Source organism: Apaloderma vittatum, unplaced genomic scaffold (genome assembly GCF_000703405.1).
Source record: "Apaloderma vittatum isolate BGI_N311 unplaced genomic scaffold, ASM70340v1 scaffold743, whole genome shotgun sequence".
NCBI classification, from domain to species: Eukaryota; Metazoa; Chordata; class Aves; order Trogoniformes; family Trogonidae; genus Apaloderma; species Apaloderma vittatum.
The window spans coordinates 54,494-74,543 of NW_009706200.1; the positions used below are offsets into that span (position 1 = coordinate 54,494).

The window sequence follows — 20,050 nt, forward strand, 5'->3', positions numbered from 1 at the left end:
CTTGCTCTCCTTTTCATTTATTTTTCTTAAACAAACAGTAGGTAATCCCTATCGTTTAGTAACATTCTTATGTCTTTCTCTTATTTTCTTAGTTTAAAATATCTTCTATAAAATTAATCTAGAGAATATTAAAATGCAGCTACAACTCTTTGCTATTTGATAAGCAAAAAGTAAAGTTCTACTACTAGCAACACCTGGATGATAAAGGTAAGGATCAGGGCCTTACTATGGGATGCATCATAAACATGACAATCTTAACCTAAAAATCTCAGTATATAAAAAGCATTCAGTATTTCACCAGCTTTTGAAAATACGCTATAAGCCATGAATTCAGCTGCTCTTAAGTGACCCTTTCACGGACAGTTGACAAATATGACCATAAACTGCAAAATACATTCCATTATACTTAAAGCATAATTCAATACACATCCTTAAGCAAACTAGCCTAAGTAGTTTAGCCTAACTAAACTATTACTTGCTGCGGCCAATACGCATGTATTATTATAACCAGTATGAACATGTTGGCCAAATCCATACTGGAAGATTGGCTACTGACGTCAGCACACAGGAGGAACGCACATTAACACCTTGCAAGGGGAGATATGGAGTGACATAACTGCTCTAAACCTGCTGATTTTCTCATTCTTGTGCAACAGTGAAGGGCACAGGTTAGCAAATGCTTTGCTTTGTCTTTCTTTCAGACAAGCCAGAGATGCCTCTGGTAGCTCTAACTTGTATCTTCATGATCAGAAGAATCAGGGAATGAGAAAGAAGGCGGGAAGCAAACTCCCTCTCCAGGTGAACTGAGTATAATTTAGATACCCCTACGCATTTGTTCAATGTCTCAGCCAGGGATCTCAGATCGAATGCAAAAGTAGTCCTGAGCTTCAGCTGCTGAAAAGAAAAATAAATATGCTTCTTTACGTTCACCAGCTTACTACCCACAAGAGCAGGTGGCACAAGCCGTACAAAAGTCTGCTCTGCTCCAACTACTACCTTTTTATCGCTGCTGCTGTCTGGTTGGCACAGGAACTAACAGAATGATGCAAGACCTTTCTGACAGTCCTACAGATTTCTCTCTGTAGCATGCACTAAAAGTTACAATCTAATAAGATTAGTAATAACAGGAATAATAAAACCTTTCTTGCACACTTGTAAATGAAATATAGACATGATTCTAATATCTATGAAAATTCTTGTAAAAGATTTTCTTTTTGCAGCAGAGTGTCTGGGACTGATGAAATGCCAGGCTTTGCTGGGTTTTTAAGAATAGAGAACAGTCCGTTCCTCTGTTTCCTTGCTTGATCAGTTTTTGTGAGGTGTAATTTCACAGCTGATGCAATCTCCCAAGCTATGTTTTCCATGCGGGCTATTACCCTGAAATTAGGAAGGACCCTAATCAGATAGAATCCTTGCCCAGACTCTCACAAATGGAAGCAGAGGGCCAGAGTGACCCAGAGTGGCAGAAGAAAACAGCTGAGGTATGGTTCCTTATTCTCCTATGCCAGAGTTAGATAATTCATTGTAGGAAAACAATGACCAAGAAAAACTACGTAAAGAAAATTTGGAGATGAATAATGATTTTGGTTAGTTAGGCTCTACAGAAAACAAACGGTCACTGTTCTTTCCTCCAGAGATCTGGCAGCCTAGGCTTTGAGGGAGCTCATGGAATATCGTAGATAAGAAAGGAAATGCAAAGGAGGAGGAAAAGGAGCCAAGATTAGAACATTTTCATTGTGAAATTAAGAGTGAACATTGACAGATGCTACCCTGAGGTGGATTATCATTAACCTGGTCATAATCCCTGCAGATAGGCTTAACAAAGGTATTTCAGCCAAAGCATCTCCCGTGGGATTCAGAGGTCAGAGAAAAGATTACAGATAAGAAGCTCAAACAAAAATAAAAGCAGTCAATAGAAGTTGTTGCAATACTAATGGCTACAACACCTCAGTGCTCTGTGCTGACATCATTCAACAGACATGAACATCTTGTTACAGTTGTTCTGAACTGTGTTACGGAAGTGATTAAGCCCGTGGTTTACTGGAGCAAAGAATTCTTAAAGCTAGATTCACCATCTGATTTTTTTCTACCCATTTTTCTTTAAGCATTTTTCTCCTGATTGCCCTTGAGTCCAGGAGATATGTAATGCGACATTCACCTTATTCCTTCCAGTTCCACCACTTCAGACATCTTCTGTTGATCAGTTCAATATTTCATTAAGCCATTTTGAAAACTAATGCTTCAATCTTTTAGAAAAAACACAGGCCTTTAGCAACATAAATTATGAAGTAAGTTTTGGTCTTAATATGCAGTATAGCTTCTTTACTATTAACAGATTTACAGTCACATAAAGTGTAATGGCAGTTTTGGGGTTTAGACAAAGTTAGTTTCCAACGTCATTATCCCTCTTAGACAACAAATACTAATATCAAAAGAAAAGAAACACCTCTCCTTTATATTTGGGTATTTAAAATGAAAGAATTTGAAGTCAGTTTTGAGCTATCTTTGTATACACAAATTTCAGATTAAAAAACACAGCAATTGCACCTTTTCGCTGAGGGAAAAGTCTTAAGGGAAATGAGAATGATTCACCTCATACTCTTTTTGAAAGTCTAATTCAACAGTGATGGTAGAGGATGTCAAAATATCAGTGCCTAGAATGACAAACAATGTCAACAGGCTAAGTGAGGAATATAGTCAGTCCACAGTGTTGTAGAGAAGACAGTCCACCCTGGTAAAATGTTAACGTTAACTGAACTAGACTCAATATGAGACAGCAATACAAATACTCAAACACAAAGAAAACTTCTTTAACAACATACCTGTCCTTATCCTCTCTTCCACATCTGAATGTGCATATTATATCTCAGTGTTACATATAAAAGGACAGGCTTTCATGTTTATCCTACAGGCGTACATGGAATACACAATTTCTAAAAGCAATCTCAGTATTCCATTTGAATCCCTGTGTATAAGTTTAGAAAAGCAAGACAAAGTTTTATTAATGTGGAAAGAACCAAGACATCTCCAGACTGCACAAGCATTTATTTTCCCTGCAACCACATTGGTTCTCACACTACATGTCTGGTATCTTCAAAAACAAGCAGTGTAAACTGAAACTGTCCCTTTAAGGACAGAAGAATCTCCAGTCCCAGCTCCTCTCCAAATTTACTGCTTGACACCGAGGGAGCAAGAACAGTAACTGAGTGTGATTGTGTGACCAGCACAGCAATCAATCACTTCTGATACTTCACCTCACTCTCACTGTACTACCATTTATTTGCAGCACATTACAGATTATAGTTTCTCACTGAACATATCTGGGCTAATGACGTTTAGAAAAGTCTCAAAAACTTCAAAAATGACTATGGGTTCCCTATGCATAGATATTAGAAAAGTAACTTGGAATGAGCATCTAAACATGCCCATAAAAGATGAACCAAAGCAGAGCTATTCCTCCACATGAATGATCTGATCTCTGTTGCACCTCAAGAAAGTTATTTCATATAGTCAGATCACTGCCCTGGGGGTGGGCCTCACGCATTTCAGAAACAACTAATAAAATAAAATAAAAAGAAAGATCTACTTACTGGTGGTCTGAGTGTTAAGAATTATTTACAATCTTTTCTACAGAGAAATGGGAACACAAGCAGTGGCTATAAAGCAATACAATCACATTCAAAAGAATCAGAAGACACATAGAATCAGTATAAGAAATAATAACTTCTGATATATTTTTTTAAATTATGTGTTGTTTTTAATTAAAAATAAAAAATTACTTCTGAGTTTGCTTAGTATCTCCACATGAAAGCTAGACATTGTACCTCTGTACGTGTACGTATACATGGCATATAGACAACAAATGTATTTTTCAGAGATGGCTATTTAGTAAAACACCCTCCATGCTATCTTGGACACTGCATATTATGCAAAGATATTAGTATGGTGATATTCTAGACTTTGCCAGATGCAACAAAACTCATGGGGTACCCCCAAACCATTGAAGTCTAGCTTACAGGACAATACAGTCTATGTTTATATTGGGTTACACGCTTCTATAATACAAGCCTATGTAACCATGCATATTTAAAGCTTCAGATGAGATCACAGATGTAGTCTAACAGATCAAACACATCAAACAGTTCAAACACATTCATGTTTTTCTGCTCAGTGCTCTCCTCCATATACAAGACAAACTGATGAACTTATCCTAGTTCCAGGGGCAGCTGCAGTTGAGAATACAGGCCTGTTTCTAACCTCTCTCACTATTTTCAAATTACTACAAAAGCTTTATATGTGATGACTGCATACTTCCTGGAATTATCCAGAAACCACTGTTAAGGGTTAAGAAAGCAGTCGTGCCAGTACTGGCTGCCATGCTGAGGACACCAGTCGTTACAAGTGTCACTAACAAGACAGTCCTCCGTTCTTTTTTCCCAACTGAAATCAACTGCAAAGTCAAAAGACCTGCTGCAGAGTTAACAAGCAATATTAAATTTGCTCTAATACTAAGAACAAAAGAACTAACTATGGCCAGGCAAAAAATAAATAAATATAAACTGCTGCCTGACTGAGGTGAAAGGTAAAAAAAGCATAAAAGTCTCAGGAAAGCAAGAGTGGGAGAAAAGGCGATGGCAGAGGTACTTAAGCACATTGAAAAAAATGTATAATTCTCAATAGCAGTACTCAACTTCTTTTCTATAGCATCTCTTGACTGGCTAACTAGTAAAGACAGGATAAAATGGAAATAATTCTCTGCCAAATATGCACAGCTGTAGGTCCACCTCTGATGATTCATCCGCAGCTCTAGGCATCTGCCAATTTTTTCTTTTTTAATTTTAATTTAGGATGGATCTAGAAGTGGCAGAGATTAGAGTCTACTAGGGAAAAGGAGCCCACAGCACATAAGGAAGGCAGCACACAAGACAATAGTAACTATTTCAGTGCATAGATGCTCCCTTGGATGCTACAGCTTGCATTTACAATGACTAATCAGTAAATTTGAATATGATACTCAGTATAGGACTGGTAAATTAGCAATGGCAGAGTACTTCAAATTATGCTTCTCAAAATATAGAACATTTTACAATCCATACCAACTTCCTCAGCTAAAAATAAAACTATAATAAATCCTGCGTTAATCTAAGATTTCCACCAATTTCGGTGAAACTGCATGGCACGTAAACAGGTGGAGAATTAGACCCAAAATATTTCTGCCTATTGGAGGCTGATCTTGTCTGCTCTTCAAGGCTCTTACTTCCCTTTTTTTTACCAGATAAGGATCAAAACAACACAAACTCAAGATCACATAATTTCATTTGGAATAGTTAATGTACTCAAATAGAAAGTTATTGAATTTTTATTGCACTAAAAAACCCAGGTCTTTTCTTGAAGCCACTGTGAGAGCATTCCATAGAATCAAGAGAAGCCCTACTGCACCCACTAGTAACAGTTTCTATGATTGCAAAACTGGGGAAAAAACCTGATTTTAAAACTTCGAGAAATATTTCAATTCACATATTTTCCATTGTCAGTAGACACAATAATAAAAAAGATAAAACGTAAGTTCTTTGAATAGTGAAACAGTGCTTCATTTAGCGTTCCATTTGTTTCAAATTTGTTTTTTGTCTTAGCCTTGGGACTTGAATTACATTAAAGTATTAATTTTAATATATTTACTTCTTATGGCAACAATGTATTATATGATTTACTATATGACTTACTCTTTTGATATTTTAAAGATAATATTTAAATAAGTCCCAAATTAATTTTTTTTAGACGGTCTATTTCATGGAAAATGTAGTCTTTACATCTCAGGAACAAAAACAAATTTTGAAATATTGTATCTATTCTTTCTGACCTTCATATTAATACAGAACTTTGAATAACAGTTTAATAAAAATTGCACTATATGTAAAATGTCAAATAATGTAATATGAAATCTGAATTGCAAAGTAAATGAGCAGTATATTCTGTATATTCAGAAGTCTCAGGTTCATTTCAACTAAGACGTTTAAATTTTATTTGCTTTAATTCATCATTGCTCACCAAGTTTTCAAGTTAGAAAATGTTCACTAATTCTTCCATAAATTCTTTAAATCAATGTTGGATGTTTTTTTCAAAGTACTAATTGAAAAATATTTATTTAAAAAGTTTGAAGAGCAACTAAAAAGGAACACGGGAAACTCAATATTAGTTTTAAATAAAAACATTACTGAATGTGTTCCTTTCAAAAGCGTACCTGAAAACTAGTGCTACAGTCTGTGTCATGCCAGTAATACTCCATTTTCTGTAACTATACAAAAATGCCTCCTAATTTCCCCATGACTTTTAAACCTGCACTTTAAGAAGCCAGATATCTAACGGACACCTCATTTTTGCTGGTAGCCAATAAGATTAAAAGGGCTTAAATGCATCTCATTTTTGTCACTGAGATGCCTATTATTTTGCTAATCCTAAAACTTCCATGAACTCCTTTTACCTGGGAAGCAAATAAAGGTGAAGAGCCTGAGAAAGCGATTTGCTAAATTCATGGAAGAACCCTTCCCATTCATCACCTGCTGACAACACGGAACGAAACAAAGGCTTTCGGTAAATAAAAATCATATAATGGTATCACTAAGGATGGTATCAAAATGAAAAGTTACTACTTACTGGAAGTTATGCTTCATCTCGCCCTCATTTTTTAGCGTGCTCTCCTTTGAAATTCACTCCAGTAATGGTAAAACTCATGATGTTTGTGCGCGATCATTACTCATGAAAAAGTAGTAATATGTACACAGCAACAAATGGAAATGCTTGTGCATGTCTAACCAATACTATATTTTCTAACAGAACAAATGAGAAAGAAACCACTAAATAAATTCTAAAGGTAAGTCACTTAGGCATAAAATTAAATTTTTCATAGACACGGTAGTGATATTTATATCTACCACTTTCAATTAAGAAAGTTTGTTACATAATGATATTCAAAGGGCTCTAATGCACAGTATGAGGCATAAGAAACTGCTATATAGCTAAGTATTTCATCACATTATTGACCATGTTGTTTTTATCTTGGTAAAACTTTACAAAGTTCGTTTTCATAAAGGAACTTTCAATATTAGCATTCACTACTTATGCATGGAACAACATGGCAGAAAGTGCGTCTCTGATGACAAAGAAGTTACTTACAGGTAATAAGTGTAGGAGTGATAGCTTCTTCTGCCATGATGGTGGAAGGATTAGGCAGTGGTGGAAAAGATGAAATGGAAGGAAAGAAAAGCCAAATATTAATGTATGAAAAATCAAGATGAAACTGAGACCAGAACTGGTGACACAAATGAAAGGTAGCAAGAATGCGTATCTGGGCACAACATGCAACATGTCCAGAACAGACAGATGACACATCCAATCTCCATAAAACTTTAAGCAATACAACACATAATGCATCTCCAACTGTTAAAACAAACTGTCTTAAAAAACACCTACTATCTAAGCAACGTTAGAAATTAAAGTACGTTTATCCCTGCATATACTACACATACACTCCTGACTAAAGTGATAAAACACCTCCAATTACACCTCAACTGCATTAGGAGTAAGAATATGGAACTTCCAACATGATGTTAAAAGTCAAACAATACAGAATTTCAGGATACATACTAAGCAGCTTCTCTTCCTGTCATAATACTGTAGAATCTTTGGACATCCCTTTCTTTATTTAAATAAATCAGTTCTGTCATTGACAGCACTAGAATTTGTTTCCAGAGGGAAAAAAATCAATGGCTACAGCTTTTCTAATATCTCAGCTTTTTAAATAACCATTTAAATTCCGAAAAAAACCCCAGCAACTTCTTGCCATGCAAGTAAAAAGGCTATTCTTGCTGTCTAAAATTATTCTGGTGGTTTTTCCCTACGTGGCAGATGCAAAAATAAGAACTGATCCTGCATCTTTGTTATTTCTGCCCATGTGAATGTCACAAAGAACAAGCTGGAGACCTAGCACTGCTGTCTTGAGAAATGCGGACCCTGTTAGTCCTTCCTACATCACCTCTTGCAGAGCCAGATCCTCCACCCGGACATGATCTGCATGAACACAAAGCATGGAAGCCCTTCCGCTATGCTCGTCCACTTTACATCTCTCCCTCCCTCAGCTACGAGCGGGATGGCAACTCTCCAAAAGGGCAAGCTCCAACCTAAATGAATTCCACATATTGACTGCAATTAAAAAGAGGCTAGAGATCTTAGAACATCTCTGAGCATAATGTCAAGCAGCGTTCAAATGTTGGTAAGATAAAAGACTGAGATGAACCATGTAGGCATTTGTAATTTTTAGAGCACATGCATACAGCCCTTTGACTACAGAGGAAACATGTAAACAGGCCTTGCAGAGGACTATAACTAACGTTAACTTGCCTCTAGCTACATGCTTCAGGCATCCCTTTGAAAAATAGGCTTTCATCAAATTTTCTCTCTCATCTTCTTTGTGTGAAGATGCTGTTGGAAATATTTCCCAGTTTCTATTCCCATTTTGTGATGCAAACAGTATTGTTCAAACACAAGAGGCTAGATACTGAATATTTAATCACGTGGCACATCTGCAAAAATGCACATCTGTTAAAGTTGACTTTTACAAGATACCTAAGAGTGGAGTAAGCGGAAAGCTGCCAACAGTTATATGTTTCTTCCACCAGCACATACTCCATTGCCTTCAGTAAGGAGCACAGGATCAGGTCTTGTCAAAACAGATCAGTTCACCTGCTCTGTTAGCAAAGGGCTGTTTTCTGGTTCAGTCATAATTATATCCCCCTTTTCAGAATTACTCTTTCTCTCACTTTCATTTAGAATCTCATGACACTGCCAGCCCTGCTTCTTGCCATATGTTGCCATGACAGAGATTTAATGTAATTAGTATAAATGTTCTCATACTTCGAAAAGATGTATAATAATTTGAGAAACAACAATAAATACAATTAATCAGTGAAGCACTGCTGCTACTTACATGCAGAATTCTGCCACATATTTTATAGAGATAAATTATTCCCTATTAAAAAAATGCTGAAAATCCAGGAGCTTTAATTTGTGCAAATGTCCCATTTAAAATTTCTATACAATGAGAAAAATTAGAAGTCTCAAGCTCCACTTATTTTTATGAAACTCCTTGAAAAAGAGCACTGTGGGTTTTGACTCTCAAGAATACCAGACACTGAAGAAAACAGGTAAAAAGAGTAAGTTAAAAACCCACAGGAACGGGAAGTTTAAGACTTGTGAGTCCTCAGGCCACATGCAAAAGCACCATTCATAACTGAAAAAATTTAGCTTTATTAAGAAATATGGACAAGTTCCATTTTACATCCTACATAATGTATATAAACTTTCTCTCTCTCTGTGCAAGAAAAGCCTTTTTCTATTAAAGAGAGCGACCCAAAGATTTTGGCCAACCTTGGCCAAATTTTCTTCTGTGTATGGCTCTTCAGTCATTTCCCACTAAAGATGTTATTCTATGTCAATAAACTGTTTCTATGTATAGTGATAACATAAAGCACTTTTATATCCTGGAGGACTGAAGATATAAATAAATTTCACAAATACCACTTGTAGACTAACTCCCCACTATAAAATTTATCAAAACCAATGCAGCTGGCCACAGGAGTATTGTCCCACTAGAAGTGGATGCTTCTGGAACTGTATAATTATCACAGTGATTTCGTTCATCCTCTCTCTTTTGCAGCTGGCCTAGAGGGAAAAACAAGGTTCAGGGGTAGTACAGGGAGAAGGCTGGAGTTTTCCTTCAGCCCTATTATCTCCAATTTCTATTCTAACTGCTTGAAATTGTTGCCAAAGTTGTACAACTGAATGCCTGATTTGCTATCAGGGAATGAGACCAACGCATTTGCAGCCCAGCTCCACCAAGGGCAAAAGGCCTCCTCAGCCACTGCCAAGAACCAGGATCTCTGAGTAAAATAGATGCCACAATTACAAGTAAGAAAATACTTGAAGGCTCAGGCATAGAGGCAGCTGAAAACAAGAAACCAAAGATAGGCAAAAGAAAATAACCTTTCTATGGACCAACGCAATGATCAGAAAAACTCTGTTCTACAGCTGAAGCAGAAGCCAATGTAGTCAAATTTTAATAACTGTTTCCTTACTGCACTCCCACCACAGCAGTAACATGGTAGCCACAAAAGAAATAGCTGCCCCAAATACACATGTACTTTGAAGCAAAACTTGGACCAATAAATCTAATTTATCAACTTCTACATGTTTTTTTTAAACTCAGCTGAAATAGGATATGAAAAAATAAAAGAAGATAAAAGAACAAAGCAGCAAGTTCTGATTTTTCCAAGTCTTGATTTAACTGCTACTGCTTTTCCAAAGGTTGTGAGAATAGTTCTCTCATCTTCACTGCTCTACTTTAGGTTGACCAAAAGGTGAAGTTCCTTGCTGCATTTTTTATTTTTTTATTTTTTTATTTTTTTATTATTTTATAAAGTCCTATGCAAGTATTTCAAAGACTGGCAGAGATCAAGGGCCTTGCCTGAAATTTAATATTCAGGATCAAATTCAAAATCCACTTTATTGTGGAGTGATATTGTGGAAACACAGCTATTGGTTTCTACCGAGTTTGTGTTAACTCTTACGTGAGAGATTCAGAGCACGGCTGAGGAGAGGAAAGCCTACTGGCATTATTCTGACTTCAAAGAGAAGAATCATCTTATTATTATGACCATATTGGCATAAGGAATAGCTTGCAGGTTCCCAGTCTACACTACATCACATCCTTAAGAGGGATGTGGTTGAATGGATAAAGGAAAGATAGAACAGAACAGGTAAAGAACTCTTAACAATCAAGCAAGGAGGAAAACAGGAAAACAGTAACAGTCTTCCCCTGACCCAAGTGACAAGCACACAGACCTCATTTACTTTAGACAAGGACTGAGTGTCCACACAGAAATGTTTTAGTCTTTGTGATGTTCCTACTCTCACTAGTGACTCCATACCAGACACTGAATTTGTAGGCCACCTAATCTCTCCATGACCCAGTTGACAATGTAACTACAGCAGACCATTATAGAGTGAAATGAATGATGTCCAATGACTACTGATATTTGTGGAACTACTTTCTGCTTTGATAATGACCACAATCAAAGCACATCTGTGCTGCACTGAAAACTCTGCTTTGAATGTTGGTCTTGTCCACTTTGCTCCTGAATTAAAGTCAAAGAGGCTGATCTGTGAAAATCTGCGGTGCCTGGCACCAACCAAGTAAAGAACGGTTGCTGGATGAAATGTGTGGCTATTAAGGGAGTATGTTGGACAACGGCATGGTTATGAAGTACAGTAAAACTGCTCTCCAAATCTCTTGACAATGGAAAGAAACGGTTTGAAATTAAGTTAATTAAGCACTGTGAAGCCCCAGAGACAGAGTAAATTTTATCTACTACTGAGATCTTGAGATCAAGTCTACAAGGACTCATTTCCATGGAAGAATGAATAATAGACAATATATGCCTTGGGATAGTAGAGTGTGAACGGGATATTGCTATAGCCAGCTTCACGCAAGACAAGTTTCAGGTTTCAGAGTATGTAGTCTCAGTGTGGTGAAACCTATCATTGCAGTCCACAGAGTGTGCACATAACAGTGCAGGGAAGAAAGTTGTTTTCCAGGAAAAGGTGCCACTTAATTACAAGGTGCTATTCTACTTTTCACTCAAATCTTTCCTCCAGTTAAACTCCTGATACAGTAAATGAAATAAAATGATCAAGTGCAGTAGTTGAACAACACACTAATTTGGTAATTTTCTTTCACAAAGTAGCACCTGAAGTATCGTAAAACTGCAGAACCACTACCCTTATACTAAGTTTGCAGAATGATTTATACACTTTCTTCAAATGCATAATGTATACACAGTAACTGAACCAAGGTGAAACCACAGGGGCCCTAGGCAGCATAATGAATTAATGCACCAATAACAACCTACTGAATAATCAGTTCATCTTTGCTTAAGTTGAGAGTATTCAAGACCTTCTACGCTACAGCATCTGCTTTAGAGGTCTGGGACACAATATACCTACCTCCTGAAATCCTCATTAAAGCCTAGTCACATCCTGTTACACAGATGAACCACTCTTACTTTTTAATATTCACTTCAACTCATTTCAGTTTGTTTTGTTCAAGGCTGCAGCATCATTCTGGGATACATTTAAGTTACCAGTATCATTTCTTCCATACTACACAATCAAATTGTATGTATTTGGTAACAGAGTTCCTGGGCTTGTACTTTCAGTAGTTTCATCTCTGTCACAAGGAGATTTATTCCAAACCCCAAAGAAGCTCACATAATGCACTTTTCTTCTGAGAACAGAATTACTATGAATAATAATTAGTGTGTTGTGCCAGGGAGAAGAAATCAAGTATCCTTCTACATTAACACGTAAACACTTAGAATTCAAGCCTTTCTGCCTGCAACAATTAGATTATCAAAGAGCTTTTCCCTAGAGAACGAAGCAAGAGCTGGTAGAGCGTCCATTTAGCCAGAGACCCTGATACCTTATTTACTTTGAAACTATTTGGACCATTTTGCAATGCTCTCCCTTCAAGATTAAGAAGAGCTTGTCTCCCTTGGGTGTATACATTCTACCTCTGGTGTAAATGCCTAAGCAGAGGCTCAGAACTCTAGAGAGAGAGTGATGAGTGCTGGTCAGGAACTGTGTGAAGGATTGGCCAGACAATGTGAGAAGCCCTCCTCCCTGCATGCCAAGTGCTGTGTCTGGCCCTAGGGAGGCATTTGGGAGTTCAGCTGTTAAAATTGAAGGTATGAATGATGCAAGAAATCAGAAGTGGGAAGAAAAAAGTACTGCAAAGTTGGAAGAGATTTTAACTCTGCTACACTGTACTTTATCAAGAAGATTTGATTACCGGGTCAATTTTGTTGCCCCAGTCAGACTTACCCTGTGGCTTAAGTTTCAATCTCTTCTGTATGGCAGCTTTTGCCTGCTTTACCTACCTCGTGTCCTGACCTAGCTCTCAGCCCTGCGCAGAGCTCACTTTTCTCTGCCTAGAGCCCTTCTAACTCATGGCCCTGCTTCTGTCTTCACGGAGAGTGAAAAGCAGCTACTTCTGTTGCCTGCCCTGAGGCACTGTCAGGCAGCTGCCTCCTTGGCTGTGCACCTCCGCTGTTCAAATTCTGGCAAAATTTCAGGCAGCTCAGGGGTTTGGACTACCCCAGACCTGCCAAACTAGTTAACATAAAATTAAATCACAGAGTGTTGGGATGAGCAAAATCAGGCCAAGATTGGTCTCAAAGGAAGAAAAGGGGATAACACAGGGTGAGTGGCAAGGAGGTGACGGGTTATGGGACAGTAAGAAGACTCTGGTAGATGTGGATGGAAAATTTGTGACTCAGTCTCTTTACACTTCCAACCCCACCTCTATAGCCGCAGTTCTCACATTGCTCAGGATACAATCTAAAACCTTAATTCTATTTGCTGATGAATTTCTCCCAATCTAGACTTAGCTTTTGTTGTCATATGGACTTCTTTCTCACCCTTGCCACCTACCAGATAATTCTTCCCTTTATTATTTTTCCTTTGACAGTGTTGAGAAAGGCAACCATGTTTAAAAGCAGTTTTCAAACGATACTCAAAGCAAAACAATCTCAATGTCTGTGCGTGTTGAACCAGCATTTGGAAATGTTCAGCTCCACTGTAACATTTTAATTTGTTTTCAGAGAATAAAGTTTATGTAGAACCATAGAGACCCCATTCTTAGGACAAATTACCTTAGCTCTACTTTCTATTTCACTGAGGATTTCTTTTATATTCACAAATGAAACTACATCTAACTTTCATCTGATCTGTTAAATAGAGTGGAGACTCACACTTCCAGGACAGAGATACTGTTCTATGAATACAGTCCATCATGCAGTACTAAAGCATGAAGTGCTAAAACCATTAATTTTGAGTTGTTTTTCTTCTATAACAAAGCCACAAACGTTAATTCACAGAAAACCTGTGGGATAAGACAAAGCTTTCAGGGTAGGAGGGAGCAGCAGTACTCCCTAAACTCTGTGGCAAAGGGCACAAAGGTAGCTGGATAGGTTTGCCAATGGCAAACTGAGAACTGCTGTAGGAGATGCCGTGATATGAATATGGACATAGAAAACATCTACTAATTGCTCACCTTTTCTTCATTGCCAACACAATGCCCAGAAATATAATGACGAATAGTAAGATGCCTGCAATGACTCCTGCAATTTTAACAGTATGGTCGGTCTGCTTTTCAGGCTCCGGGTCCGGTTTTCGAGTGGCAGCCCCTATGTTATCAGTAAAAGGAAAAGACAAGAAAAAGAATAAGCATGTTATTCTTTCAGTGTGTATACATTTAACCTACCAATGTCATTAGTCTTATCCAGGGCAAATAGATATCAATGCCTGATATTTTAAGAAAAAATTCCGCTTTCTTATACACTGATAGGAACATAATTCTTCATATTGTTCCATGACATTTTGCAAGACCACAACACAGGTGGGATACCACTGCCAGCCTTGACCCTTTTCTAAGAGCCTCTTCACAGATTCACACATTTCTATATTTTTATTATCTGTGCTGGCTCCCTTTTCTTTCTGCCATTTAGAAACTTGCTAACAACACAATAACTATCTTAAGCCTTTGTCCAAATTTGATTTGCTGGAACATTTTCCTCAATTATTTTTCATAAATGAAGCTGTAATTCCATAACACATTAGCTTAAACACCTGGAAAAGTGAGATAAGCTCATTTACCATGCATTTTATCCACAATTGTTTTTTACACAATAGACCTTTTTTTTTTTTTTTGCCTTTGGAAATCTAAATCTAGGTCACATCTGGTAGGCAAAAAGATTCCTAAGCAATTTATTCACAAAGTGGGAAGCAGCTGATGATCACACCACTGGCACCCACACTTAATATCTGTTTAAATGAGATAACCAGTGCCTTACAGCAGCTACTGTCTTAGCTCTTCCAGCTTCTCCATTTAAAAAAATAACATCGTTTGTGCTGTTTACTGTATAATGTGATGGAACGTCAAATCCATGTCTGATGAAATATCCATTTCCTCTACTAAATGAATGCAGGATGAAAAATGTTAAGGAAGCAACATTCAATTCACTAAACAGATTTATTTTTTTTATGGACTTCTTTTTTTTTCTATTCAAAACATGGCAGCATTCATCATTTGAGGCACCATGCCATAAAGTGCACACAGGGATTTATGGATCACTTTCTTGCTGTAGCTTTTTTAGGAAGGGCGAAGGAAGAGTAAAGCCTAAGGGAAGTGCAATATTTTATTTGAAACATTCTTACTTCACTGTCTGAGTTCCTCAGAGGATTTTGAAAGCATCAGTTATATTTGACTTGTTTCTCCACTTCATTTTTTTTGAAAGAAAGCAAATTAGTGATCAATTCACATGCAGAGATATGTTCTGAAAAGTATAACATAAACGTTTCCGATGTTACTTCTGTAACTCTGAGATGGTGAATACTTCTGAGTGCCCAAAGTTACATTTTTGGCCTACATCTTCAAAACTCTTTACGAGGAGGAATGCCAAGAAAACCTGCCAATTTGTATTGCTGCTGGAAAAGAGTGATAACCTTTAATCAAAATATATCTAGAGCTAACTGCAGGAACCAGGTTCTTTGGAAAATTCTGGCCATGGTACTTTGTGTCAGTGCCAAGTCAGAGAAGATGATCTGCTGTCTGTCTCTGTGCCTAGTCTTGCCAGAATATTACTTTGATAGCAATACATTATATTGCTAACACACAGTACAATTCCAAATTAATAATATTCTTCCTTTGTATGAGTAAAGGTAGTAGAATCTGATTCTGTATTTTCTTGAGTGCAGATATATAAAATTCTGCTATAAACAGCTCTATTTTTATTTTCATATAGAAATGATTATGTTAAATTCCATACTGCTATAATCTGCATGGCACTCAGAAGTGTAGCAGATATTTAGAAGACATCCAGAGTATCTTTGTGCAAAAGGCATCTCTTGTGTGGAACTTGGCAAACAGGAAGCAGTGAATCAAGTATGATGCAAATGGTAAGATTTGATAAGGACTGCACAATCCTCTTTTAAATCTAAAACCCAAGCAGGGAAGAATGCACAACAAGCAATATCTCTTTAGATGTAATTTCTAAGACTGGTTTGTTCCACAGTCTACTTCTTATTATCTCATTCAGGCTACCTCACTCTACTGGAATAGTCATTGGTAATGCCTTCTAAAAATCAAATTCTGCCTTGTGGTTTCATACCTTCTATTAAGGCTTCCACTGCTAGTTTTGCAATGATGAATGCTAAATGCTAAAAGTAAGCAAAGGCAGCCTTGCCACATTTTCACATAGAACGTTCAGCTACCCAGTGTGTTTTACCTCAGTGGCATGTCTCTCCTAGGTAGCACCGGGTCCTCAGTTCACTGGAACTAGCTAGATCTACACTTTGCATTGGAGATCGTATTCAAAATCATATTCAGAGCACACACATTTTCTGCATATCACGGAGTGCATCTTTATGAAATCCCTTCAACGATACAAAGCATTACCCCTTGGGAGTCATGGAAAAGCTGAGGAATCCATCACTGTTGCAAAGTCTCCAAAGAAAGCCTACACAAGAAGAGATATGGAACCTACCATCAGGACTCTGAAACTCCCATATTGCACTATTGAGGGATCATCCCAAATAGTCTAAGAAAAGAGCATGTAATGTCACCCCAAGTTAAAAACAGAATAAAGCTTCCCACTATGATGGACATAGAGGTTATCTTAAACTGGAAACATGTTTGACATGTCCTTTAAAACGTCCTTCTCCTGTTGTTGTTGTTGTTTTTATTAACCCCCAAATATTTGCATTATGTCAATTCTCCTTTAGTTCCATTCACCATGTCATTCATTCCCTGAAAGAATGTTGTGCCTTTCTTGGTGTCAGTAGGTTGCAAAATCTCCTTGAGTAAATCAACCAAATTTGCCACCTTCCCCTGTTCTTGAGCACCCCTTGAGTTTCTTAGTATTAGAAATTCTGGATTAACTTTCTTCATTTTATGTAATAGTATTTATCCTTTAACATGCATCATTATCTTATGACAGGATTTAAAAAAAAATTTGTGTCCTATCCCATTCTTTATCCCCCTTCACATTCTGTATGGTTTTATTTTGACATCAGATGGACACAGACTAAGTCTCTGGTGCATTGTTTACAGTGAAAGCTACGCTCCTTTCTTCAGTACAGTGTTCAATTTTGAACCCTTTATGAGTTCAATGTCATTCAAATTTACCTCTGCTGAATGTTACATAGCATTTATCAAGACTTAAATTTGAGTTGGTACTACTACTTTATCCACTTTGGTTTTGTTCAGCTTAAATTCTTCACAGTCCTGTGTGAATGCTGCTAACTCACATCAGCTAGCATCATAATCAAGAGTTGCTGCCTCAGTGCTGACTCTTCCATGCATTTAACAGACATACTTTACAGCATGTAATATTAAACCCTTAAGTGCATTAGCTATGACAAAAGCTGGCAGTTTACTTCTGTTCTCTGTCTGATAGGCAGATTTTGATCCAGAATAATATTTGTCTCTCACTTCATAATTACTTCTTAACTTTTAACTTACAATCTGCACAGGAATTGCACTGGTACCATGGAGAGAAAGACGAACTGTGGTAAGAGGATCTTACTGCAGGTAGGGGCAATAGTTCTGAAATTCATTTTGCCCCTCGATAAACTACAATGTCAATTTGTGCTTTTATTTTTGTTTGTATGTTTTGAAAATTGGAAAATTACTACTGCAAGGCTAAGAGAATGATGCTGTGATTTCTCTTTTTTCTCTCTGCTGTACTGATACATACTAAAAAGTCAAGTGAAATGTAATCTTTCTCTACAGAAATAGTGTTAACTATATGTTATTGTATCATAGTATTAACAGTCCTGGTGTTCTATTCTATTTATTATTGTTCTTTCAACCAATATGTCTGACAGTAATTTTTTAATTCCTTGATCACCCAAGAGCCTTTAAAAATACACAGCCACAAGGCTAGTGCAGTTCTGTATCTCTAGTAAAATACTTGGTCTTAATGACAGACTGAACTGCATATTTTTGCCAACAGCTGAGCTAAGCCCACTGCATTTTCCTCAGAGCACTGGACCTAATCACTTATTTGTTTTCTATTTTTAAATTCATTTTACTTTTAAGCTGTTGGTTCTACCCTCACACACAGAATCCTGACTTTAAGCATTGCAGAATAACTTCGTTTCTGTTTTCTTACTGAGACTGCCTGGACTAGTCGAGTCAGGAGAATCAAGGCCAACCTGACACATATGCTGTGGTCCACCTCTAGGAAAGCAAAAGGTCAGCAAAGAGCAGTGAGTGCAGGAAAGCTCGAGGGAGCTGCTTAGACAATAAAAGGACAAGCAAATGTTTCCTGCCAGTTTAAAAAGGATTAAGGTGCTAACTTTGGAAAGTCCTTACTTGATGAGAACAAACTAGAGTGCTTCCTGCCAGAAGTGAAAAACAGAGATACACATATAGATAAACCCCAAGGTGCTACAAAACCCTGCAAAGTATTTCCACAGGCTTCCTGCATTGAATAAAATAGGAGACAGTGACATTGTTTGGTTATATATCCTTAGTTATTTACTTTTCTAATCAAGCTCAGCAACTCCAATTTCCCTTTTACTTTGTTTTTTTATTGTGCATTCTCTCTGGCTTTCCCCACAACAGCAGCATTTAAAATGTGAAATATCTTTTTATAATTCACTTAGAAAAAATGGCATTGAGCTGGCCTAATTTATGACTTTCCCTCATGGGTCCCCTTTTTTTCAGTACTCTGCAAGACCCAGTGATAATATTTTTAAGTAGTATCCATGAAACATCTAAAGATTTTATTTCACTTATTTTTGACTCTCACACCTACTCTGTTAACTTTTTCTTAATACTGGAATCTCCTTTTCTGAAGTTTAGTCATTACTCAGCCACTTCTTGGCATCTTACCTCCTTTTCAGACTGAGAACTGAATTATATTCTAGTTGCTAATATTTAGCGTCTGTCATACTGTGAACTCTTAAATTACTTCATGCAGTGAATTTTCTATTTCTGTACCACAGGTTAAAAGATTGGGTAAAGTTTTCCTCTGAAGAATATCTAGCTCTCATCAGAGATATAAAGGTCTGGTATTAGTATTGTAGGAATAATTCGTGCTTTTCTCAAAATGAATCCTGCCACTTTCTTGGGTGGAAACTTTCCCTTTTCTTTCTCACTCAGAAGGCACAAATGCCATGTTATCGATCAGCCTCAAAACTTCATAAACATTAAGCTTCTGTAGGTGGATAGAAAATGGATAGAAAAGTGTGAGCAAAACTAGTCCTCATTAAAATGAAAGCTAAGACTACTTCCTGATGGAACTAGTCAAGCAAAGTTTCACTGTTTTACCTTACGTGCAAGCATTATCTTGTTTTTCAAAACCAATGAAAATCTGCTTCAGTAAAAGCAATGGACTTCTACCAAACTGAACAAAAACCGTCTCTCCTTCTCTCATTGTAAATGAACAAAATTTGGACTTGCTTTTCAATGTTTATTAGTCACTTCCGAAAAAATGAAGTTAGAACTGACTGACCATGGTACAGAAAAGAATGGTCAATAAAATAACCCTGGCTCAATAGTCGAGGAGCTGCTAGTTATAGTTTTAAAGAAAAGAATAAGATTAAAGATGCTAGTACTAAAAACTAGCTATAGGTTGTTTTGTCTAAAATGATCTTCAAAAATTCCAGACATTTATTCTCCTGTTTCAGCCAACAAATAATTCCTTCTTTTACTTAACTAGCTGGGTCTCATTTTATTTCTCCCACTCAAGGCTGACCATAGCTGCTGCCTTTTTTTCTTCCTTTCTGCAGCTTTAAGCTCTCAAAAGGTACTCACTTGACAAGTCACTTGCAAGCCTTTCCAACTGTGTTTCATTCACAGGTGGCTGATGTAATGGGTAACTTTACAAGGCTTTAAAGTTATTATACAGTTAGTCCAGATCGTCCCAGGTTT

The 20,050-nt window shown here is 37.1% G+C and overlaps 1 protein-coding gene across 1 annotated transcript in view; it reads right to left on the reverse strand.

Annotated features, from left to right (window-relative positions):
- LOC104271100 (receptor-type tyrosine-protein phosphatase mu-like) overlaps positions 1-20,050 on the reverse strand; it is a gene marked incomplete at both ends in the record, with an annotated part of 126,851 nt that overhangs the window by 51,730 nt on the left and 55,071 nt on the right. The window contains 2 exons of the mRNA XM_009865679.1: positions 7,174-7,203; positions 14,165-14,297. Coding sequence (XP_009863981.1) covers positions 7,174-7,203; positions 14,165-14,297 — 163 coding nt within the window. The remainder of the gene's footprint in view (positions 1-7,173; positions 7,204-14,164; positions 14,298-20,050) is intronic.